This window comes from Anastrepha obliqua, chromosome 5 (assembly GCF_027943255.1).
Source record: "Anastrepha obliqua isolate idAnaObli1 chromosome 5, idAnaObli1_1.0, whole genome shotgun sequence".
In the NCBI taxonomy this organism is placed as follows: Eukaryota; Metazoa; Arthropoda; class Insecta; order Diptera; family Tephritidae; genus Anastrepha; species Anastrepha obliqua.
This window is the reverse complement of record NC_072896.1, coordinates 129,286,421-129,310,978: the sequence shown is the minus strand read 5'-3', so window position 1 is coordinate 129,310,978 and position 24,558 is coordinate 129,286,421. Positions and strand designations below refer to the sequence as shown.

Genomic DNA, 24,558 nt, shown 5'->3' with positions numbered 1-24,558 from the left:
CTCAAGTATTAAACAACACACTCAAATGAGAATCAAATTTTCCTGAGTATATAGTAATTAGATCGAAGCTTGCTAAAATTAATGAATATATATGTATATGTATGTATGTATGCACTTGATTTGCTTGATAAACTTGCTCTTATAATTTCTTAATCGCTAGGAAATTTATATCTGAGGAAAATACATACTATACATACAAATTTGTAGGATGATATGCAAATATAATACATACCTATGTTTAATAAAAAATCATCGAACTTTCCCTATTTTCAACTCCAGGTCAACACATATTTATGTTTTACGCTGATTTGTGAATACAATTATCGAAATTTTTATACGTAATACTGACTAGTTTTTTCTACATACCAACAGTTTTCCTTCCCTTGAAGCCTTATTTAGAATCGATTGTATATTGCATTTTCGTTCCTTTTCCTTAACCTCATTGAAATTATAGTAATTAAAGGAAAATATTTATGTTTTACCGTTCTATTAGCATAAAGGTAACATAAAGTAAATTATCAAATACTAAGCACATGTACATACATATATGCATATATAAATGTGTAACAATCTATTATTATTATTATTATTATTATTATTTAGTGACTGGTATGAATACCAGTACTAAAATTATGTTTGAGCATTGGCTGCAGAGGCCATCAGCTCTGTGTCGTCTGTGGGTGTCTGGATTATTTGTTATATTGTCATTTCGATAGTTTTAATAAATTTGCTTATTTTTTCGATGTTTGAGTGACTGGGGATGGCGGGGATGTCACTTATTTGTTCTGAGTTTAGTATTTCTTTTCTTGCGTTGGCGTGATTTGGTCATTTGTTGAGGATGTGGTCCAATGTTTGGTTTGTGTTGCAGGTTATACAGATAGGGTGATTTTCTTTTTTTAAGATATGTTCATGGGTCTGTGTTGTGTGGCCTAGGCGAAGGCGGGAAAAAATTCGGGTTTTAAATCCGTGTATATTTGTTGGGTACAGTGGAGGGTTTCCATTCTTATTAATATTGGAATAGTGTTCATGCTTGTAGTTTTTTAATGACTGCCGCTGTTTGTGTATTATGCATGTATTTATATGTCGTTTTATATCGAGTCTTTCTGTTTTTGGACTGATTATAATTGGGGCATTGCAAGCGACTTTCGCTGCATTATCGGTATATGTGTTTCCCTCGATACCTGTGTGTCCTGCCTGAAGGTAAAATAATCCCTATATTTATTATATGATTAAAAAGGAATACGAGTATGTGCACATGTATTTATAGACTTGTATATGTTCAAAATACGAGAATATACTATTTTCACATATACAGGTTACATGCTGATACTCACCAAACTAAGGACTTGGATTACACAGAGTGCATATTATTTATTTACTAAATCGGTCACTATAGCCGAATGGATTGGTGCTTGACTACCATTATTCGAACCCCGGGCATGAATAACCAAATGATAAAAAATGTTGATGTAATATACATATATAAATCTGAAAATATGGTTTAAAAATTTTGTAGCTTAAATACAAACGAATTAAACTTGAGATAGGCCTGTGATGTTTAAAATAATATCAGAATTGTTGTTGTAACAGTAAAAAGCAGACTTTAGTGTTTAAAAAATTTGTTTTTAGGGTAGTTCCGGCAGTGTGAAGATTTCTGTTTTCAAATATGGAAGATTCTCTATTTGATATTTTGTTTCCTTTATCGTAATGTTTCAAAGTATTTACGAATTGTGACTGCCAATCGTTGCCATTTTGGATTCATCACTTCTCTGCCCGCTATGCGAAAAATTTGTATATGAAAGCAACATCAAGTTTGCGATGATCAATCGACTTTGTCTTTAGCCGCTTAGTTTACAAGCGATACGTTAAGGCCAGTATGTTCAGTTATAAGTGGGGAAATTTTTTTTTGGATACTCTTACTCAACTAACAGTTGAGCGACATGTGGTGAGGAGCAGGACGCTCGCCTTCCGACAACGGGATTAAACCATTTTGCGTACTTTGAGGCGCCTTCTTTGGAAAACAATGTTATTACACAACACTTTGCCAAAACGAAAATAATGCAGTACTGCTAAATTTTTGTTTTATTCTTGGAAATTTGAAATTCAACGAGGGAAATTTTTGAAACCGAAACTTTTTAAAACACATATTTATACATAAAAACAGACATTGAACGGGATTAGCTTTAATCAATACAAGAATTCCCTTTATAATTTCTTAATGCTCTTAAAATGCGGATTTATTTAAAATATCCGCATTCTATTAATGGGAATTAACTAAAATAAATAAGTGATAAATTTGAATGCTTGTTTTTAGTTTATGCACTCCTTAGCCGTTCATTTAATTGGGATGAAGCTTTAGTGAGTTCTTGTGAGCTGATCTGAGAAGGTATACGAGTTTGTTTTTGGATGGGATAGGTGGCGCTGGAGTAGAGATATTTGCAAAAATCGTATTAATGAGCCGGACCGAATTGAACAATTTTAAGGCTCCAAATGATAAATAAGGCGTACTTTTTTAAAACCTAGTATTTTTATTAATAAAAATCAATCACTTACTTCAGCTCATAACATTTCCTTATGTTTGTAAAAGAAAACAAAAAAAAATTATTTTCACATTTGTACATTTATTCGTATAGTCAGACACCTTGCAAGCCTAACTGTCTACCGGGAAAGATCTGACCTGTAGCATTGAACAATTTTTCACTAGCCACACTCGGTGGAGAAGCATTATATGTACATATAAAGTATATTTTTTACTTGTGGGCTTTAATACCAGTATTTAAAATATTATAATTTCTTGACAGCAGATATTCATTAAGATAAGTGACCAGCTTATAGTTTTTAGTAGTCAGTTTGAACTCATTTTTCTTGACTTCTTGAATAAATAAACAAACTCAATATTTAATGAAAAAAAGTTGTTTTCTATGTTATTACTGGAAATCATATCGGCATCATGTAAATCCCAAAGTCCAATTTTATTTTTTCCTGAAGGAATAAAAATTAAAAAATGTTCAGGCAAAATTCGTTAGCCCGTTTCTGTAATGAATCGACAAAATTTTTGATTATAATGACGTCACATGTGAGAGTAACTTCAGCTGCAACGTCACAGGCAAGAATGATAAAAAGAAGATTGCGCCCATCAGAGCGTACGTGACGTCACGTTTGCTGAGTTGTGCAGTATTGCCAACCATTTGCTCTTCGCAATAAATTTAGTGCTTTTTTATACCCAAAATGCAAACATTTTTAAGTTTCGTGTTTGTTTCTTTTTTAATTTAAAGCTACCGAAACTTTAAGTTAAAAAACAAACTATATTATTAAACAAAAAAAGGTTAAAAAAGGTCACTCTGAGAAGATTTTAATGCTAATGAAATTTTTTTTTACTCTTATAAAATTTCATAATTTTAATTTTTGGCTCCATTTAAGGTTATGCAAAAATATTAAATGCCCCTCTCTCAACTCTTCTTAAGATTGAAAACCTTTTTACACATTTTAAAAAGCCTTTGAATTTATTGAATGCGAATTAAAACCATAGAGGTGTAATCGTTCCTTCCGGTCCCCAATCCTTAATGGGACATAGGGCATCAAGAGGTGTATTCATTGTAAAAATAAGCAAGAAAATACCAGAAAATAGTAAAGAAACCATGCTGACATTTTTACAAAAAAAGTACCTTATCTAGTTACATAACTTCAAATCAGACAAAAAAGTCGTTTCCTTAACAAAAGAGTCTCGCTTAACAAAAAACCTCATAAATTAAATTGTACATAAGCATAACACATTTATTTAAAAAAACGCACATTTTAAAGACAATTTGTCACGCATACAAAGTTCTTTAAGTGATTCAATAAAAATTTGTTGGGTTATTTTCTTTGAATAGGCATTTTAGTGCGTTTTTATATCCAAAGCTAGGCAACACTGCAGTAGCGAGAGAGAGATTTGACTGCCGAAAGCAGAAGAACACCAACAACACCTGCAATCGCGGGCAACGCCACCAGATGTTAAAAAAAAGTAAAGCTAAATAAAACTGAGTGAATTATTTAAAGAATTATTAAAAAATGTATATTTTACAAAATTATAAACATGACATTTTAATTAGAACAGCTAGAAAAATGTCATGAAGAAAGAACTAAAACTCCGAGACTAAATAACAAAAAAAAAAAAAAAGCTAAATCAAGTGACGAAAATGGCAATCTGGCCATACTGGAGCTAAAATCACGTAACTAGTTGTCAAATTCGCTGAGCGCAAAGTAACGGGACCACGATAGGCGCCCTCTCATTATTCTTTCCATCATGCGTCACAGGCGATCAGGTAGCAGAATTGTGTGCGCTCATGTACTCTTACGCTCTTCCAATTAGACGTTGTTCAGAGCCAAGAATGATAGATTACAAGATTTGGCTAACCGAAGCAAAATTATGTGCGTAACTTCGGCTGCCACGTAATAGGGGAGCAGAATTCGATCATTTTTCTGCTGGAACCTCCATTTTAATTGTATTTCTTCCTCAGCATAGGGAAGCATTACTTCTTTTAAAGTCTCCGTATACATAGAGCGATAATATTTCTTGTCATAAGTATTTATTGAGTTACCCGTAGGCATTGTTCTACAATACTAAATCCTAAAATACTTGGAAAAATTATTCACAACTACTCACATGCAATTTTCAGTACCGTTAGTAAGAGAATTCAACTAACAAAGAATAAACCCGGACTGTCATTAAAAAGACAAAAATTGGGTGTGCAATTTTGGGTACTATGGATATTTTATATCTTAGTTTTTTATTTAATATTATTCAATAAATTTGGATATGTTTCAAGAATACCGAATTAATAAGAAAAACATGGTACAAACATTTTATATTTCACATGGTTCGTAATGGCTTGTAAATCTCAGAAATCACAATATTACTAAGCCATTAACTGAATGTTCACAAATATGCAATTTCTCCTCCTTTTGTTTTGTATTGGAAAAAAAAACTAACGCCAGACTTGTCAAAATCACGAAAAATAAAGTAATTCAAAACGTTGTTGTTGTTCTAGCGCTCCAACCTTTAGTAAATTCGCTTTTACTTATGGTCTAACATTTAACGATAATTTTCCCTTCAGCAAGTTATCGATTCTTATCGATTTATGTTTATTGTGCACGGTTAAAATATTAACCCTTGTTACATACACTCGGAATGAACACAACCCTGTTTTTGCTTTGACTTATTCCTCACTATTTCAATCTGGTATTTTTTTCTCAAAATATGAGCTTCGCTTTGCGGCGTTGGGAAAAATTTTTTGTGGGTGAAGAACTGCGAATGTTTAAAGAAAGGAAACAGTATTGCAAAATTTTTAATACGTAGGTTTACGGTTATAAATGCAATTAAAATAAAGCTATATAAGCGATAAAAATTGAAGATATTTAATTAGAAATACAGAATTTCTGTGAGTTGTAATTTCTGTAAGGAGCACATCATTGGCAGTCCAGAGATTGTGAATAATCTCTTAAAAAGGAATATCAAGGCAATAAAAATTAAAATTACTTTTTTGTTCAACAAAGGCGCGGTGGAAAAAGCGCAGTGTTTAATTTCCTGCGCGTTTATGTGTAAATGTTAATTTCGGTGGTAATTACAATTGCGCTTATAAGGAGTTCTTTACAGCGGTTGCGAAGGCGTGGCTGTCTGAATTCAGATTTTGCAATAACTGGACGGACCAGTGAAATTAAAATGAGCGTGAATTACATGGGACAGCAACAACAAACTGATGTTGACAATGTGGGTTCGTCTATGCTAACTAGTGATGCTCTAAATGGCATTGGTGCAGTTTCCAGTGGCAGTATCATGTAAAGATACAAATAACTCGAAAGGAGTCAGATCAATATAAATAAATTGTCCATGTTTCTATTATTTCTTCTTCAGTACTTTTAAACCTGACGACAACCAATGCACTCATGAAATCACAAATAATAATGTGAAAGTTATTTGCAGTCCCGGCACTCATGATCATGGATCTTCAAAAGTGAAATTAAAGAACATTGTGGATTACAAATGGGAGTTAAAAAACTATCCTGGTCATTTAATTGCTGTGCACATGGATGGAAAACACATTGCCTATGTCATTAACGGTATAAAATCAGTGGATTATTCATTAATTTGTAATATAAATTTTATATCTTGTAAATATTACAGTTAATAACAAACTATCGCGTGTTGAGGGTATGGTTCGTGTTGTTAAAGCTCAGACGGGACTTCGTGCTTTAATCAAGGGGATGTCGGGGGAAGTTCTCGATCTACAATTTGCACATATTGAAAAGGAGCGTATACTGGGTTCAATTGATATGAATTCTCTTTACATACATAAAATAGATCTTGTTGGTAACAACTTGCTCTGCAATCTTATTGTGAAAATAGAAGATCCGTTGTCAAGTTATTCTCCCAAATATGACAAGATATCTTGGTGTCCTTTTATTGATGTCCCCGGTGAGGATGATGAAGATAGCGAATTAATTGCGTGGGCGAGAGGTTCAATGTTACAATGTTTCAATATAAGCGTTATCGTAACTGAATATGGAGTGAGTGTATATATATACAAACGTATAGCCACATAATTTACGATCTACAATTGTTAAACATTTTTAGGCGGGTGTTATACATCCGAATGATATTTCGACAGGCTATTTAAAAGTCTACGATGAACTGTGCACCATAAGCTGGGTAGCTTTATCTCCCGATGGTTCTACTTTGGGTGTCGGCAGTACTGACGGTGTTATACGTTTTTATCAAGTTTACATGCATGACAAGGAACCTCGGTGTTTACATCAATGGAATCCACATAATGGAAAACCTATATCCTCTTTCTTTTTTCTAGACAATTTAACCAAAAATGTATCTGAGTAAGTATATTAACACGTTGAGCCCGGCATCGATATTACTGTACTTTCCATTTGGCCGGCAACGAGCGAGCAATCGGGAATATTCAGACTGGAGACTGGAGCGATTAGTTAGAAACGAATTGCAGCAGACAAAAGTACACTTTGAAAATATATTCTGTTTAGAGTGTTTCAATAAACTTCATTAAAATTACTATACATTTATTTTTTAACTATCGGTCTTAGTTCATTGTCGGTCCCTAGGGACCGACGCCGGCCAAACGGAAAGTTCACTGTCGGTCCCTAGGGACCGACGCCGGCCAAACGGAAAGTTCACTGTCGGTCCCTAGGGACCGACGCCGGGCTCAACGAGTTAATAATTAAAATTCTAACAGGTTTATCTTAAGCTGTGTAAAATATTAATACCTGAAATAAGAAAATAATAGAGGTTTAAGACAGAAGCGACTTGAAGAAAAATCAATACAGCTATTGTTGTTGTTGTAGCAGCATAAACATTCCCCATAATTACATGCGGGGAATGCTGCTGGAGTGACAGTCCCTGCCCGGATATAAATCCGGGTCGTTTCGGTAACGTAGAACCGACTGTCGTGGAAACGTACAATACATCTATTCTTTTCTATTGCCTTAAACTCAATTAAATATCTAGTGATAGGTTCAATATCAACTGAAAATATTGAATACGGCCTAACATTTTTTGCAGATACATAAAATTGTATCAATTCCAACAATAAATGTTAGTGTTCAGATGAATTATTCTTCCACTTTGATAAATGTGGAATGAATGAATTATGATGAATTATTCTTCCACTCCAATAAATGCTACTGTTAAGAGTCTGCAATTTTATAAGTTTGCATCTTGAAGTATAAGGTTTATATATAATTGAGTTAAAGGAATATAAAAAAATGCTGTATTGATTTTTCTTCAAGCCGCTTCTGTCTTAAAAATCTATTATTTTCTTATTTCAGGTACGAATAAACTTTACTTATTAAGTTTTTATGATTTTTTTGTTTTGGTTTTTGTATATATTGTAGCTAGTTAGTAAGAACTTCGCGACTGTGCTTGAATATTAAAAAGTTTTTTCATTTAAAGTTTACGAGATGCAGTGGTCTTTACAACGCTCATACCATTGCTAATAGGGTTCTTCAAAACTTCTTGGAGATTATTGATCTGAGGGTTATATTTGACGCAAAATTTACTTTTAATGATCATAAAAATTTTATTATGCAAAATTGTTTTTTTTTTTATAAGTAAGAAACATATATATATGTATATAATTGGCGCTTACACCCTTTTTGGGTGTTTGGCCGAGCTCCTTCTCCTATTTGTGGTGTTCGTCTTGATGTTGTTTCACAAATGGAGGAACCTACAGTTTCAAGCCGACTCCGAACGGCAGATATTTTTATGAGGAGCTTTTTCTTGGCAGAAATACACTCGGAGGTTTGCCATTGCCTGTCGAGGGGCGACCGCTATTAGAAAAAACTTTTTCTAAATTTTGGTGTTTCACCGAGAGCCGAACCTACGTTCTCTCTGTGAATTCCGAATGGTAGTCACGAACATACTGAACCAAATTTGGCTATGAACAACGATTTTCAACACATTCTTATCTCAGAGCCACTTTGCAAGTCCGTTTTGAGTGAAAATATTTCTTTTATAATAAAATGCACTTAAATAAAAAAATTTCACCTGCTCTGATAATCATATCCTACTCTTTGCAGAACTTATTGGAAATATGCTATCACCGGCGCCGCTAATAATACTGAATTCAAAGTATGGGACTGCAGTACTTGGGAATGCCTGCAATCACTCTGCATTACGACAGCAACGGAAGAAAAAAAACCGCTGCGTTTTATTGCTGAAATCGATCGAACATCCTCGTATTTCGTTATATCAAGTCTAGATACACGCACATGTTATATCATGCAAATTGTAAATAACAGCAACAATACATCACTAACGAAAGGTTCTGATAATGAGAGTAACAACAATTTGGCGAATATCAGCATTAGTAGCAATAGTAGTATTGGCAGTTTCAAGTCTCTTTCGAAAAATTCACCTTCGCTCGTATATATAAAAAGCATTTCAGAGTTCCCACTTAGCTCCGGGATTCTATCATTTTCAATTGTCGATGCTGCAGTGCGGCGTTATAAATGTTGCAACGATAATTATCTATGCGATGAGTTTGATGACTATGATGAGGAAACTAATTCCACATACTGCGTAGTGGTGCGAATGTTTATTGTGCAATCGAAGAGTATGCAGGAGTGCCGCATACTATATCAACCATCTGTTACGGAAAATACGGACGTGCGAAGCACATTGTCTGATGAGAGCGGAGAAGTAATTGCTTCTAAAGATTCATCCTTACTAGATAGCGTAGTAAGCTGCATTGGAAGTGGTGGGAGTGATATTATCAAGGGTGGTGTTATTGGAATTGCAAACAGTTTGAACTCGAATAAATTATCACATTCACATATTAAATCGGAAGACGTAAATGAGGAACGCGTAAAACAAGAAAAAAACAGTAAAACCAATTCTTTGGAATCATTACTCGGTATTGCGACGGCCCCATCTGTTAGTGTCGCTAATCAAATGACCGTGCAAACAGCAACCATTTCGTCTTCAGTTGTCACAGTGGCAGCTACGGCATCCGCCATACCAGCAGCGGTGTCCGCTGAACTAAATGATGTTCGATCGCGCACTGCTTCTCCCCAAACAAGCAATAAAAGCTTCACACAAGTAAATCTTATGACGCCGGATGCATTTAGCTCCACATTAAGTGGTAAGATATTTAGTTTTTTATAAAGTTTTGTAATTCTCTTTAATACTACGGGCTGTAAAGTTTAAACAGTTTTAATTTAATTGCAGATAAAAACACGAATGATTGTGTCAGTTCAGAAGTGTTAAACACAATTTTAATGTTAGCCAGTGTAGCGGGACAAACATCGGCACCAAAAACAGAAACTATAAATATTTTGAATTTGGTAAATAATAAAATAATTGAAGATCAAGAACATCAAAAATTGCAATTGAAACAGTCTTTAGACCCGCAGAAGAAATTTATCGGTAATTCGAATTATTTTCTTGAGAACATATGCATGTACACATATTTGAACCCTGGAATTTCCAATTTGGTAGCTATTGAAAATAATATCGGCCGTAATTTGGACAATCTGGCTAGTGGTGGATCAAGCCCCAGTCGGGAAGTACAGGAAATCATGTCACTACAAGAGCATGACAGTGGCGATGATGAGTTACTCGACAAAACTGCTACTAATATCAAAGTGAAGGTGAATAATCCACCAGCAGCCCAAATGGATGAACAAGGTTTAAATTCAATGATACATTTTGTGTTCAAAGTGCTGTAATAACTATTTCTTGTAAGTAGGATTGGATGTGTCTGCTTCCACATGCCATTCAACCAGTAGCATCCCGAATTGGCCAAAAGTCCCGGAGATGCACAAATCTGCTACCAAACATTCAACTGAGCTTCAGAATGCGGCAAATTTAATTTCGCAAGCAGTAAGCGCTTCTTCGGGGAATAATCTCAATAACAGTCATGTTGCTCCAAATCTTATAAGTACTAACAGCAGCAGTAATGGGAATCTTCAAGGTATGGGAGGTGGCAGCAACACGGAATTCTCGGAATTAAATGGGAAAATAAGTCAATTAATTGGTAGGTTTTAATAACTAACTCGTTTTCATGGTCTAAATATCAATTGTTTGCTTAATAGACCTAGTAAAGGCGCAATCAATGCAAATTAACAATCTTCAAGCAGAAGTGGCCAGTATGAAGAAAGCAAATCCAATGGCATCTACAAAGAGTATGTCTGAATTCTCATTTAAATTAGAAATGCAGTTGTCAAAGCTGATGGAACAGTATCTTAAACGTTACGAAAATGAGCACAAGAAGAAATTAGCAGCTTTTATGGCCGGACGGTATTTCGAATCCATTAATTAAAACCCAAACTTTATTCCAATAATATTATTTTGATCAATAGGGATCAGCAAAATAGAGAATTACGGGAAAGTTTAATTCAAATTCTGAATCAATATATTTTAACACATCTTGGGGAAGTCGTATCCAAGGTCATAAATATGGAAATTCAGCGTCAATTAGCACCAATGCTGTCAGCGAAAATTGAACACTTGCAACAACAAATACAATTAGATGTCGCTCAGAAACTAACAGCTTTTGACCTTATGCTTAAGGAAAATATTTCACAAGTTTGCAAGAGCAAGGTATATCACAGTAGAATACTTCGATTTGCAAATACTTTACATCTAAATTTGCTTCTAGAACATAATTGAGACTTTTGGAAAATCCGTTTTGGTTGGGGTTCAAGGTAGTCTGCAGGCAGCATTTATTGAATCGATGTCTAGCACTTTGATACCGGCTTACGAGAAGTCATCACAAAATATGTTTAAACAACTACATGACGCTTTTTCTGTTGGAATCAAAGAATGTATGTAGGATATATTTTAAATATCGTTATTATGATTTTTTAATATGTTAAATGTATTGTTTCATTTGAAACAGTTATGGAACAGTTCGATAATTATCTGCAACATTTGCAACCTATGCAAGACTCCACAGAAGAGGTTCTTAATAAGTTCTCCGGCTTTCGTCAACATTTGGACTCTATACTAATTAAGCATCGGAATTCGGTGACAGAAACAATGCTTGAGACACGTAAAGACGTGAAAAGCCTAGAGATTCTACTTTCGCGACAAATTCAAGAAACTTTTCGCACTGAGGTAACTGATTTGATTCAGTGACAATGTAAGAATATAACATACGTTTATGATCTTTAAAGATGCGAAGATGTTTTGAGAATCAAACTGTTGCGTTACGCTCCCAAACCAACACTCCGGCTCCCATGTTTGACATGAAAGACACTATAAAATTACTACTCCATCAAAACCAAATCAACAAAGCATTTCATCAGGCTTTGTTGGCCAATGATTTAAATTTGGTGGAGTTTACCTTAAAGAATGCCGACCATGCTACGGTCTTCACACCCGATTGCTGCTTGGAGCAGAAAGTGTTATTATCGCTGATTCAACAAATCTCGGCCGATATGAGTAATCACAATGAAGTAAAACAAAAGTAGGTTTAAACTTTTTTGTTACAGATTTAAAAGAAATTATTTGCTATTTTTAAATTATTAAGCTACTTAGCCGATGCTCTACTAGCTATTAACCCGATGGATCCCATTACGCGTGAACATGCACCAAAAGTACTGCAAGAACTATTTCGTAATTGCAAAATGTTTTTGGTAAGCCATTCCAAGAGCCCGCAGTGTAGCAATGTGCGTATGTTAATGAAGGCCGTTCAAGCATATATGGACCAATTTTAATATATGACTGCTGGTTGTTATACTTCAATATTATCGGCCATGTGTGCTCAGCCAACGCTAACAGCTCAAAGACTGGTATTTTCGACACCAGCTGCACCCAGCGCAGCTGTACATAGTATATCCGTTAAATCACGAAAGCGTTAATTTATTGATGAGAAGTCGTAAAAAATATTTAAATCAGCAGGGCAGTAATTGAAATACAATTTCACTGACTCTTCTCATATGAAAGAAAGTAATTAATAAATTTGCAGACCGTCAAGAAAATGAATAAACCGATTAAAAAAAATAAAAAAATATGAAAATTTAAATATCTTTTGTAGAATGATGTATAATATTTTTGTAAATCCGAGAGAATTAAAGTTGTTTTAATTATCAAGTAGTAATTCTATGAGGAAGTATGTATTTTTATGTATATTTTTTAAAACTATAGTATAACAATTAATTATTTTTATTTTGATCCTTGAACTACAAATGAAATAAGTGACCAGAAATGGAGATTAGTAGATGTTTGCATTTACGATTTTTTTGTGAATTCTGTTTCTTTGTAAAAAATATAGTGATAATGATTTGTATGGTACCAAACATATGCTTGCCTAAATATGACCTTCAATAAAACTCATTTCCAATTAATAACATCTATTTTTAAAAGTAATTTGGCAATAGCCTTGACAATCCCTTTATTTCCTACAAGCAAACAGTTTATTGTTAATACAGACTGTGTTATTTTATTAAAAACGTTTAATTCTAAATATTACATTTTAGGTAATAATATACTTATAAAAAAACTGGCGCTTACACTCTTTTTGAGTGTTTGGACGAGCTGCTCCTATTTGCGGCGTGCGTCCTGATGTTGTTCCACAAATAGAGAGACTTACAGTTTTATGCCGATTTCGAACGGCAAATCATTTTTATGAGAAGCTCTTTCATGTCAGAAATACAGTCTGAGGTTTGCCATTCCCTGCCGAGAGGAATAACTATCGGAATAACTCGGATTTAATTACAGTAAAGGACTGCCAACTGGCCAACAATAGTAACTGAAGTCTTTATTGGGATTTTAAACATCCCAAGAAAGGTTTTAACTTTATTAGATAGGTTTTAGTGGGAACAAAAATGGAAAATGTAGTGGTTTAATTATTTATACCGTATGCAAACAATGAGTTTTGTCATTGAATATAAACTCAATTTTTCAATTTCAATAGAAGAAGTAGCACCCTTTATTTATCTTTGACCATTTTTTTGTACTGATTCATATTTATTTACGCCATTTAAAAGGAATTAATAAAAAAAATTCAAATTCTTTGGAAAAACAACAACTAAATCAACGAATACAATTAACACACTATTTCGGCACTGTCAATAAACTGTTTTTACAAATTTTAATACCGGTTTTTTTAATTGAATACATAATATGAATACGTAATTTTTGATTAATAGTAATATTTGGTATGATAACTGTTAGCTTCAACTATAATTTGTAGGCACTTTTTCATGGAATCGACCAATTTGTTTACGTCGATACGTTCAGTATGTGCTGCCATTCCTCCATTATTGCAGTTTTTAATGCTGCTGCATATTATGCTCATTTACTTGAAATGCACCCCCAAACCATAACGGAAATTTTTGCAAATTTAACCGAGGGAAATCTATTTCGATTTCGTAAAGCTGCCAAGGGCTTTCGCCAGCTCTAATTGGTCCATTCTTGTAATATACCATTATCTTTGTTTCGTCGCAAAATATAGTATAACGTCGTCCCAATAATCTTCTGGTTCGGAAATGTGGTTCAAAGCATAAGACAGAATTTTTTCCACATTCTGTGCAGACAGAAATGGTTCCTTGCATGTTGATCTCGATGAATATTTGAAGTGCAGTATGGCTTGACGCACTGCTTGAAGAGAGACAACAATACTACACTATACACTCCTCGTTAAGCTCCTTTGCAAGCGTTCTCAAGGAAATTCTGGGATTTTGATCCAATTTTCGGATCATCAAGCATTCTGCACGTCCAGGAATTTTAGTTTTGGGCCCAACTGCACGCTTTTGGTTTAATCTACCCTCTTTCCGCTCGATTTATAACATTATAAACACAGTATTTAATTTAAAGTCCGAATAAAGCAAACATTTTTGACTGAATAATAAAACGGAAGGATCAAAGTGATCAGTGCAAAGCAGAGATTCTAAAGAAATTGAAAAAGCAAAATGAAGAAACAGTTTACTGATAGTGTCGAAATAGTGTGTTATTTGTTTTTGGTGCTTTAGTTGAAGTTTCCTTTTAAATGATATGAATAAATATGAATCAGTAAAAGAAGAAATCAGAGATACATAAATAAAGGGTGCTATTTTTCGAAAAATTGAATTTATTTTCAATGTCGAAACTCCTTGACATACTGTGAGTACATACTATATTATAGGTTTGTTTTTCTAAAGGTTTTATCTGTGACAATAGCAATACATTTTAAGTGAACTGTTATTAATACAATAGCTTTGACTTCCATATAAATTAAGGCGACTAATGGTGCCGGTTAGCTTTTTTGTGTAACCTGCCAAGCGCACTGTTGACTCAAAGAGACCCAAACCAGGTTTAGTTTGCAGCCGCAATGTAATGTCAATGCCATAATCATTGCTGATATCCCTGACAATCGTGTGATGTGGCGCTGCTATAACTGCTTCCTGTATGGAATTTAAATATAGAACCCGACATTGTGGATACGGCTTCAGTTGTTCATTGATCAATTTGACAACGTATCGTGCCGCTGCTTGAACGCGACCATCATTGGTTGGCATTTCAGAGCGTTGATAGCACGTACACCAGTGCGATGCAATTCCAGCGTTCTCACAAGTCCGCGTTTCTGGAACGGGAAGAAACAGACTTATACCTCGAGGCATTATATCAGAGTCGCGGAGCTCTTTAGCGCGCGACTGTATATTCGAGGGTCGCAAATTCTTTAAATTGAGAACATCCAATATTGTTTCATATACATCGAAGAAAGTTGTTAATCGCTTGGAGTTGATTTCTAAATTGGCAACGGCTTCAGCGTATTTTTGCTTGAACCAGGATGGGTATATGGCAATGAGGAGTGGTTGGCGCTCTTCCATCATGCCTTGGTACGTTCGACGGAATGATCCCCAGCGCAAACCATGGTCACTCATTAGTAGAATGATCGTTTTATTCAAAACTCCAGATGCTTGGAAACGTTCAAATAAATCAACAAAATCATTGTCTAGTAGTTTTGGCATATATATTAAGTCGTGTGTCATGGAAACTAGCCAAAAGAAGGAAAAGAAGTCATCGGTCTGTAGAAATGGCGTTAGTTTATGGATCATCTCGAGGACTAAGTCAACGGTACGTCGCCCTCCCATACATAAATCCACATTTACTGAGTAGTAGTAACCAATATTGTTCTCCATTTCCATAGCAATGGGTCGAATATAATAATCAGTAGGTTGATGATTGAAGATCGAATCGGTACTAAATAGACTGGTTCGGGCCACGTCTTCAAGAAAAGCCGTCATATATCCATCTTCTTTAAATCGTTTCCAAATAAACGGGCAGTCATCAACGTACTGAAATTCCTTTGTACGCATACAAGATAGTTTCAGTTCATCTGCTGCCAAGCCCGTAAGAAGTGGAATCAGATTGGGGTAGGTATTATCACCCACTTTGTTAAATCCCCAGAACTCTACGTAATTAAGGCGTTTTCGAATATAAGTGGTGGTGCGTTTCATGTGCCGCAAGAAATTCAAATGCGATACACTGTCAATACCAAGAATCATAACCGAAAGCCTTTGAGAATGATCATCACGAGCGTCATCTTTTACATTTGATTTATTACTTGATTTGTCTTTGCTTTGTTCGCTTCGAAGCCGTTTATGATTAGCAGTTTTTTTTTACTTTGCCTTTGAGCTATTTTTGATGTTTCTTTTATTTAAAGCAAAGAAATGGTAGTCTTCGTAAAAGTTTTGTTGTTTCGGAGTGTCTGAACAACGAACTCTAATAAACTCAGTTTCGGGGGCCATTTCGATTGATTGATTATAAAGCAATTTGAATGACACTACTCCTTGGAAAGTACTTTTTGATATTGTATGATTGTGTTTGAGTACTGCATAATGACAGTTGATGCTCTTGGTATCGTTTATTCGGTACCGATGCATCACCTCCTCGTCCGTCATGGCCCACCACAAATGAGAGCCGACATCTTTTGTACGTGTAAGGGCTTTGTCACATGTCAAATTTGGGGGTGAACCCATATATTGAAGAATGCGATAGTTGATGACGTCAAAGTAAGGCATATGACAACCCGGCGTATCAACAAAATAAGCCTGTGTTACGTTGTAGTCTGCATCAACTCGAGCCATAAACTCGAAACGATCACGGAACTGGATAATTTTGGAACGAAGATTATAATCAACGAATAGATAAGCAACAAAGCACACACACAATATGATGAATACAATTTTTTTACATTGTCGTTGGCCCTTTGCGGCATTGTGATAGTATCGATAATAATGTTGTAGATCTCGTTTTGTCATGTACTTGGGATCCAATAGATATTTTCGTCTATAAAAAACAAAAGAAAATGAGAAAACATCATTTGGAATATCCAAGAGAAAATGTGAAATATTAACTTTTTTTGTGAAAGTAAGTTGAGGTGTCAAATGAAAGATGTGAGCAGAGTTGGTACTTCATGCTACTCTGAAGAGGGCCCATCTAGAAATTAATAATCAAGAAATTAAGAATTAGCTTTAAGTAGTCCTATACGACCTCGAAGTTAATGTTTACAAGTTAGAAGCCTCCAAATGCAGATTTTTTGCGTTTTTTATGCGGATAACCATGGCAAGAACGTGTGTATGTGTGCATAGCTTCTTGTGTTTGGTTATTGTTGTTGTAACAGCATACATATACGGAATGCTGCTGAAGTGACAGCATATAAATCCAGGTCACTCGGTTACGTAGAACCGACTGTCGTGGAAACGTCTTGTGTTTGGTAATTTCCATTGATTTCACATATTCTTCCTCTTCACAAACGATTAATTCCTCTTCCTTTTGTTTGCTTATTTATGGAGCCTGACGTGGACGCCGAAGTGTTGTTGAAGACTTTTTCAGTAGGTTAATGCAATAATTTTTTTTTTTTTAATTCATTTGTTTGGTTAGTTTTGTTGTTTGGTCAGCAGTAAAGCTAACTTTTAGATGTATAAATATGTATGTTTTTGGTTAGTGCAGGTTATGAAGCTAAAGTCATTTGAAAATTACAAAGCAGCGAAAATTTTGATACCGTGTTTGATGTTAATGTGTGTAAATAATTCAGATTCAACGTTTAGTTAAAAATTTCATCTTTAATTTAGCTTGGTTGGTTGGTTTAAGTGAAATAGTTTAGAATAAAACTATTTACAACAGATTTTCAAAATAGAATTGTGTCTACTCTTGGGGAAATTCGCAACAAAACCCAGGATTAAAATAAAAGAAGTACTCAATTTTTCTGTTTGCAGAAGAAGTGAAGAAAATTACGGAATGGATGAAACTCATTTTCAAATGCGGTTTTTCATTAAAGAAGGATGACCTCCTTAATGCTGTACAGAAGAGATTGCGGAGGAGTGCCACATATTACAACAGAGAGCAATACTCACTTGGAAAGAGAAAGAAGGACGATGTTGTTCAAAGAAAAGAAAAAAAGAACGATTACAAAAAAGGAAAAAAAATTACAAAAACAAAAAAAAATCAATAAAACGAATACACTCGGAAAGGCTAAATGTAACATACTACATGGAAGGATTATGCGACCAAATTGTAATGGAGAGCTTGTCAGTAATAGAAAAGGTACACGTAACATAACACAGCAAAGGATTACGCCCCTGTACCTGTTAAATATTTTTTTATTAAATAATGATTAAGAAATATGTTTATTTTTCCAATTTCCGATTACTTATGTATCCGAGGCTTACAAAAAGTTTAAAAGTAAAAAAGTTTAGGCCACCCGCTGTAATCGATGCCAAAAAAGTTTTAATTTTAACCCGATTTTGCATAAACTGGTTCATAAATACTACTCCAATGCATTGTAAAACTTGAGTCATTAAATACATTTTAATTTTAATTTTAATTTGATTAGGTTATTTCTCGTTAGTTATTAGACATTATTAGACAGAACTTTCATATAAGCTTAGAACGCCAACAATTTGTTTTCTAAAAAACTTTAATTTGTAATATACTCTCCACGACACAAACTCGCCGATATATCTAACGACACCGTCGACAAAAGTCGAAAACCTCCATAAAGTATCAACGTAGTTAGTTATAGTCAGACATATCCCTCACCCCATAATGCAATTTATATTTTTCGTTTGAGCCAGAAGAAATACAAGAAATTTTTAAATTATGAAAATTGCATTTTCCAGTTACATTTGAAATTTATTACTAACTAATAATTAATTCGAACTAATAAACGTTTTCAAGTACTTTTTAATTGCTCAGAATTCGGGTTATTATTAAACTCACCTCTTGTATGAATGGCACTGAAAGGTCTCGCGAAAATCGGAAGATAATTTGTCCGCTTAACGCTTTGAGTTTCGCATTCAACACCACCGTATTTTTTAAATCAATTCCTAGTCCAAGGAATCCAATTTGTCTACCAATTCTTTCTTATTAGAGGAACGTTATATATATAGGGTTATTCAATAGGTGCGCTCCAACTTTTTTCCGATAGGGAGGGCGAACGACGCAATATTTTTTATTTTTCGCTTGTCATTTGTAAACTTCATTAGTATACATTTCATCATGGAACGCTACACACTTGAGCAACGATTGCAAATCGTGCACATTTTTTATGAAAATAATCGTTCTGTTGCTGCTACTTTAAGAGCATTACGGCCATTTTACGGTCCATTTAACAAGCCGTCCCGTTTTGGGGTTATGTGAAGTCATTGGTCTACAGTAACAAGCCGGCGACGATTTGTAAGCTCAGAGCCAATATTGATCGCGAAATTGGTGGAATTTCGGCCGATTTATGCAAAAGAGTGGTCGAAAATTGGGTTCAACGATTGGACTTCGTAAAACGTGCACGCGGTGGTCATGCAAAAGAAATCGAATTTCATACTTAAATGTATATGTTCAAACTCGATAATAAAAAAAAATTAGTTAATAAAGTCAAACCGTTTGTGTTTTATTCAAAAAAGTTCAAAAGTTGAAGCGCTCTTACTGAAAAACCCGTTACATATGTACTATATGTTACACAAAATTAATATTTTTGTTATTCATATCTCGTTTTTGTAAGCCATATGAAGTCATACAGTACCTTATTAACTATAAGGGACATTATTTTCATTACAACTTTTAACTTAGTATCTAGTGGGATAACCCTTCATCTTAATCACCTCTCTGAGCCGATTTGGCACTGGCAACACCAGCTTTTTAATGTAATTGGATCCATTGCGCACCAGTCTTGGTACAATGCTTCTCGCAGGAGGTTTTTATTGCTTATGTGTTGCTTTCCTATTTTTTTTTCAGCATATTCCACACGAGTTCAATCAGATTGATATCCGTGCTCTGAGGTGGCGTCTCCAAAAGGTGTGGAGTGTTGTACGAGAGGTACAGCTTGGTGTTCATTGCTTTGTCTTTAGCGTCGTTGTCTTGCTGAAAATAGAAATCAAAATATCAATATTCACGTATTGGTCCATCACTCCGTCGATAAATTCCAATTTTCCGACTCCTGCTGCAGCCATGCAGCCCCAAACCATAATACCTCCGCCGCCGTGTTTTACGGTTTTTATGGTATTTTTTGGATTTAGGGCTTCTCCTGGTCTCCTCCATACGCGGAGACGCCCGTCTGAGCCAAAAATATTGTACTTCGACTCATCTGAGAAGATGACCTTCTGCCAGAAGTCAATTGGTTATTTGTCCACATACGATTTGGCAAACTCTAAGCGTTTCTTCCTGGGTCATGTTGTCCGAATGGATCAAACGCTCCGGCTTTGAAAGTATTTGATGCGGTACCAGTTGGTGGTAGCAGAGGAAGAGGAAGGCCTCCTCTGCGTTGGAAAGATCAGGTGGAGAAGGACTTGGCTTCACTTGGCGTGTCCAATTGCACGGGAAAGAAATGACTGGCGCACTTTGTTAAACTCGGCCAAAATCGCGTAAACGGTTATCGCGCCAATTAAGAAGAAGAAGAAGCGATTCCTCCTATTAATTAAATTTACGTGCGGCTTCTTGCGAGGAGTGTAGGACCTAAAAATATATGTTTTTATCGCTCCACGGACTGTTTCCGGGTGCACCTCCTTGTGACTTAGCTCTGACGTAATTTGCACTGAGCTACAAAACGGATCCTTGTCCACCATATTCTTTATTGTGCGCCTGTCACGATCGGAAAGTGCAGGTGACCGCCCGGATCTTATATAATTTTTAACGCGCCCTTCGTATTTGAATCGCCCAATGGCATACCGAATAGTGGATTTGCTTCTACCTATAATCTTAGCTATCTCTGCATAAGATTTTTGCTCCTTTGTGTGGAGTGCAGGATCTCTCCACGATCATCGAGTGATAACTCTTTTCGAGGCATTTTGTCCATAAAAATCGAATATTTTGTCCAGCTTAAGCAAAACGCGCCAACTATAATGAATTTACTCATTACTGCACACATTTTTCAAAAATCCCCGTTATTTCTAGGAAGAACGCTGGCGCCAGACAGCGCAAGGACGCAAATATTTGATATGTTTACATTCGTTGCAATAATATAATAAAAGTAATTGTTTTTCTTTTGTGGCTTAGAAGAAAATATATTGTTTTATCAGCCTACATCAAAGTTTTTTAAATTTAACAAAAATTTGGTCAAGTTACAGCGTGATTTTTGCAAATATAACAAGAGTGCAGTGACTTAAGTGGCACACTCTTCATAGTATACGCGTACGAAGTTATAACCTTTAGGAGAATAGAAATGAAGTGTTAAACCGAACCTTCCTATTTGCTTAGAAACCATCTTGACTTTTTATATCTTATCGCGTAAGTTTTATGTTATCGCGTATGAAAATCCATATAGCCGAAATGTATGTTAAAAGCAAAATTCCTGCCAAATATAGCAAATATAATAACGTGACATTTCAAAATTGAAACAAGTTTAATGTTCTTTTTAAAGAAAATCACTTTAATTAATGGGGGATACTTTTGAGCCTTTACGTTCTGAACATAATGATTTGGTAACAATTCGACTGGACTCAGATCTTCACTTTTATTTTGGGTATACGTTCTGGTAAATGGAACTCTCCAAATTCAATGGCGTTTTCCGTTTAGCCAATTGGCTCCAATTTTTGAGATAGCGGTTTTTGAAAATGTGCCTAGGGCCACTGAAAGCTCATTAGAAACAAACTGTACATATTCGTAAATTATATTTTAAAGTGATTCTATCTTGATAATTTTCAGAAATAACTGAGGCTGTATTAAATAACGGACCTGTGCAAAAATTTAGCAAAATAGCTTTAAAATTGAGGAAGTTATATCCAAAAAGTAAGAATGTAACCAAATTTTGTAATAATTTTGTATGTACATAAATAAAAACACTAGATACATATATACTATATAAGCATATGTAAGCACTTATAATAGTGCCTGAGTGATTCAGTTCTGCGGCTTGATCAATCTTTTACATAATCGGCATGTGTTAAAAATATATTATTGAATATTTGAATATTGTTGAAAAATAATAATATGACTTGAGTAGTAATTTAACTAATCGAAAACAATTGGTATGGACAAAGTTTATTGGTATGGCGAAAGTTTACAGGAGGGTTTGGAACATAATTCGACTTCAAATGCGGTGCAAACATAGAAAAGAAGAGACCTATTATCACATCTTTTCAATGTATGTTATTCGTGCTATTAAAGTACCAACTTCATTCATTCATTATGTAGGGTGCTATTTACTACAGCTTTATCACTCTGAGCGTGGATCAGCATAATCAAAAATTAGAAGAGGATAATAAAGAAAAACGAGGAGGGATCGAATTAAATATGATTTAAAGGAGTTATAGGTTTTAAAAATTCGTCGACCTCTTGCTGTTCTGTTTGCAAATATTTTCAATTTAAGTTGTTTAAAATAATATAAACAGTCCATTTACCTCAATCTGCTCTTCTGCAGATACACATACGTACATCACACTATTTGGAAATTCCATCGAGATTGTACCGTTATGGCTTTGAAACGGTGGTTAATATTTTTTGCAAATAAAGGGTTAACTGTTGCCTATTATCTTCGACAATGCATTTTAAAATCAGCTCACAGTGGGTTTCGAACCTGGGTCGTACCAAATGGTAGTCATGCACAAATACGTTCGCATACAGTGGCAGCATAATGTTTTATAAATCGAGGTAAATGATGGCTTGTTTAAATTGAATAATTTTTTCTCTTATTTGAAGTTGAACGGGTAATAGCTTAAGTGCAGCGAGCGGCTAGAAATTCTGAGTATACCAAGAGTGTCGATTGAGCTCAGTGTTATCCTGACAACGCAGAGAAGAAGATAATGAAGACAGTACTACACGAAGCTTATGCCGAGGAAGTGGTAATTCTGAAGAGATCCGAGTGTGTCCGCAAGCCCAGCAGTATTTAAGACTGAATACCATACGTGGACAGTGAAGGATTATCCGGATTCTTTGCCAATAGAAACCAGAAGACCTATTTCGATGCCGACCAAACATCATTTGGTCCTGATATGCGATGTTCTCCAAGCACGACCAATAAATGATGGTAATTGGTTTATTATAAACACGCAAATATATTATATTAAATTGTCCTTTTGGCATCACCCCAAATTTTCAAAACAGACCAAGATTGTGCGTGTCCTTCTGTACATATTACAAGTAAGGAAGAATAGAAAGGAGTTCAAGTACAGCGTGTTCATATACCTTTATACACTAGTCCTACGAATGGCCACGAAAATGACCAATTCGTAACGAAAGAAGCATTGAATAGGGATATATTGAGCGGTCCATAACTTTGTAATTATTTATTTGCTATGAAGCTTTATACGTAAGATAGCTTATTTGCCGGCTTGATTAAACAAATGTATTTAAGTTCTTACGAAACTTAAGTTAAGTTTGCTCCAGTTTATTCTTAAAGGATAGTATTTAGGCCTAAAATAAAAGTGCATCAGATACTGCATTGTGATATTGTGATTGTGATATAATAGTAACGGGTGTTTTTTTAGCTATTATCTTTTTAAACAGTTGGTTTAAATAGCAGATGCACGTTTCGTGTTTTGTTTCACTGTCAAACATCTTCAGTTTGGTCTATAAATTAACCATGAATCGTCTTACAAACGAACAACGCTTGCAAATCATTGAATTTTATTATAAAAATGCATGTTCTGTTAAGAAAGTTTATTGCGCGCTTCTTCCATTTTATGGTCAGTTTAATCGACCCACTGAAGCGGCTATTCGAGCTATTGTGACTAAATTTAGAACCAAATTTACTTTATTGGACATCAAGCCACCAACACGCTTACGTCGAGTGCGAACTGAAGAAAATATCGCAGCTGTATCGGCCAGTGTTAATGAGGACCATCAAATATCGATTCGTCGCCATTCGCAGCAATTGGGCCTCTGTTATTCAACAACGTGGAAAATTTTGCGAAAAGATTTAGGTGTGAAGCCTTTCAAAATACAACTGGTGCAAGAATTGAAGCCGAACGACCTACCGCAACGCAGAATTTTTGGTGAATGGGCTCTTGGAAAGTTGGCCGAAGATCCACTTTTTTGAAGAGTGAAGATCAGCCAGAAGAATTGCAAGAGCTACCAATGTATCCAGAAAAGGTCACAGTTTGGTGCGGTTTATGGGCTGGAGGTATCATAGGACCGTACTTCTTCAAAGATGCTGCGAATCGTAACGTAACTGTGAATGGTGAGCTCTACCGTGAAATGATATCCAACTTTTTTTTGCCCAAAATGCAAGAGCTTGACTTGCATGACATTTGGTTTCAGCAAGGCGGTGCCACATGCCACACAGCACGGTGTAACAATGAACTTGTTGAGAGGCGAGTTCGGTGAACATTTTATTTCACGTTCGGGACCTGTCAATTGGCCACCCAGATCGTGCGATATAACGCCTTTAGATTATTTTTTGTGGGGCTATGTTAAAGCTCATGTCTATTCAGAGAAGCCTGCTTCAATTAACGCATTGGAAGCCAACATTAAAGCATTTATATGTGAGATACCGGCCGAAACATTGGAAAGAGTATGCCAAAATTGGACTAAGCGGATGGACCATTTGAAGCGCAGTCGCGGTCAACATTTGCATGAAATAATCTTCAAACATTAAATCATATGGACTGTACTATCGATTTAAATAAAAATTTCATGCATTT

At 35.1% G+C, this 24,558-nt stretch overlaps 3 protein-coding genes across 7 annotated transcripts in view; 1 reads left to right on the top strand and 2 right to left on the bottom strand.

Moving 5' to 3' along the window:
• Positions 1-5,222: 5,222 nt before the first annotated feature.
• On the top strand, positions 5,223-12,874 carry LOC129246829 (enhancer of mRNA-decapping protein 4 homolog). Of its 3 annotated transcripts, none has more exons than XM_054885476.1 (15): positions 5,224-5,498; positions 5,636-5,817; positions 5,894-6,099; positions 6,164-6,546; positions 6,614-6,867; positions 8,581-9,644; positions 9,731-9,928; positions 10,001-10,189; positions 10,251-10,538; positions 10,597-10,801; positions 10,864-11,104; positions 11,163-11,328; positions 11,403-11,620; positions 11,680-11,972; positions 12,036-12,874. In XM_054885476.1, the coding sequence occupies exons 2-15, from the start codon at positions 5,702-5,704 to the stop codon at positions 12,220-12,222; spliced, it is 4,008 nt and encodes a 1,335-aa protein (XP_054741451.1). In that variant the 5' UTR covers positions 5,224-5,498; positions 5,636-5,701; the 3' UTR covers positions 12,223-12,874. The 3 variants fall into 3 exon arrangements, with proteins under 3 accessions (XP_054741449.1, XP_054741451.1, XP_054741450.1); XM_054885475.1 differs by having other exon boundaries at positions 5,224-5,580; XM_054885474.1 differs by having other exon boundaries at positions 5,223-5,817.
• The window catches only part of LOC129246830 (uncharacterized), a 28,792-nt gene continuing 17,095 nt past the window's right edge, over positions 12,862-24,558 (bottom strand). The window contains exons 1-3 of one of the 3 annotated variants that reach the window (XM_054885479.1): positions 17,000-17,104; positions 16,846-16,927; positions 12,862-16,777 (exon numbers count right to left, since the gene is read on the bottom strand). In XM_054885479.1, the coding sequence (XP_054741454.1) occupies positions 16,108-16,749 (642 nt within the window). In that variant the 5' untranslated portion in view covers positions 16,750-16,777; positions 16,846-16,927; positions 17,000-17,104 and the 3' untranslated portion in view covers positions 12,862-16,107. Of the gene's footprint in view, positions 16,778-16,845; positions 16,928-16,999; positions 17,105-24,558 lie in introns of those variants that run through there. The other 2 variants (XM_054885478.1, XM_054885477.1) reach the window with 2 other exon arrangements.
• On the bottom strand, positions 14,650-15,993 carry LOC129248994 (uncharacterized). Its single transcript, XM_054888597.1, has one exon. It carries the CDS (start codon positions 15,991-15,993, stop codon positions 14,650-14,652), a length of 1,344 nt encoding a protein of 447 aa, XP_054744572.1.

Bases quoted from the DNA above. Each gene is read 5' to 3' on its own strand.
- LOC129246829 (XM_054885474.1), top strand. From the start codon at position 5,585: ATGTTAATTTCGGTGGTAATTACAATTGCGCTTATAAGGAGTTCTTTA. The intron at 6,868-8,580 runs GTAAGTATATTA...TACTCTTTGCAG, and splicing joins TTAACCAAAAATGTATCTGA to AACTTATTGGAAATATGCTA. The intron at 10,539-10,596 runs GTAGGTTTTAAT...TTTGCTTAATAG, and splicing joins GAAAATAAGTCAATTAATTG to ACCTAGTAAAGGCGCAATCA.
- LOC129248994 (XM_054888597.1), bottom strand. From the start codon at position 15,993: ATGATTCTTGGTATTGACAGTGTATCGCATTTGAATTTCTTGCGGCAC.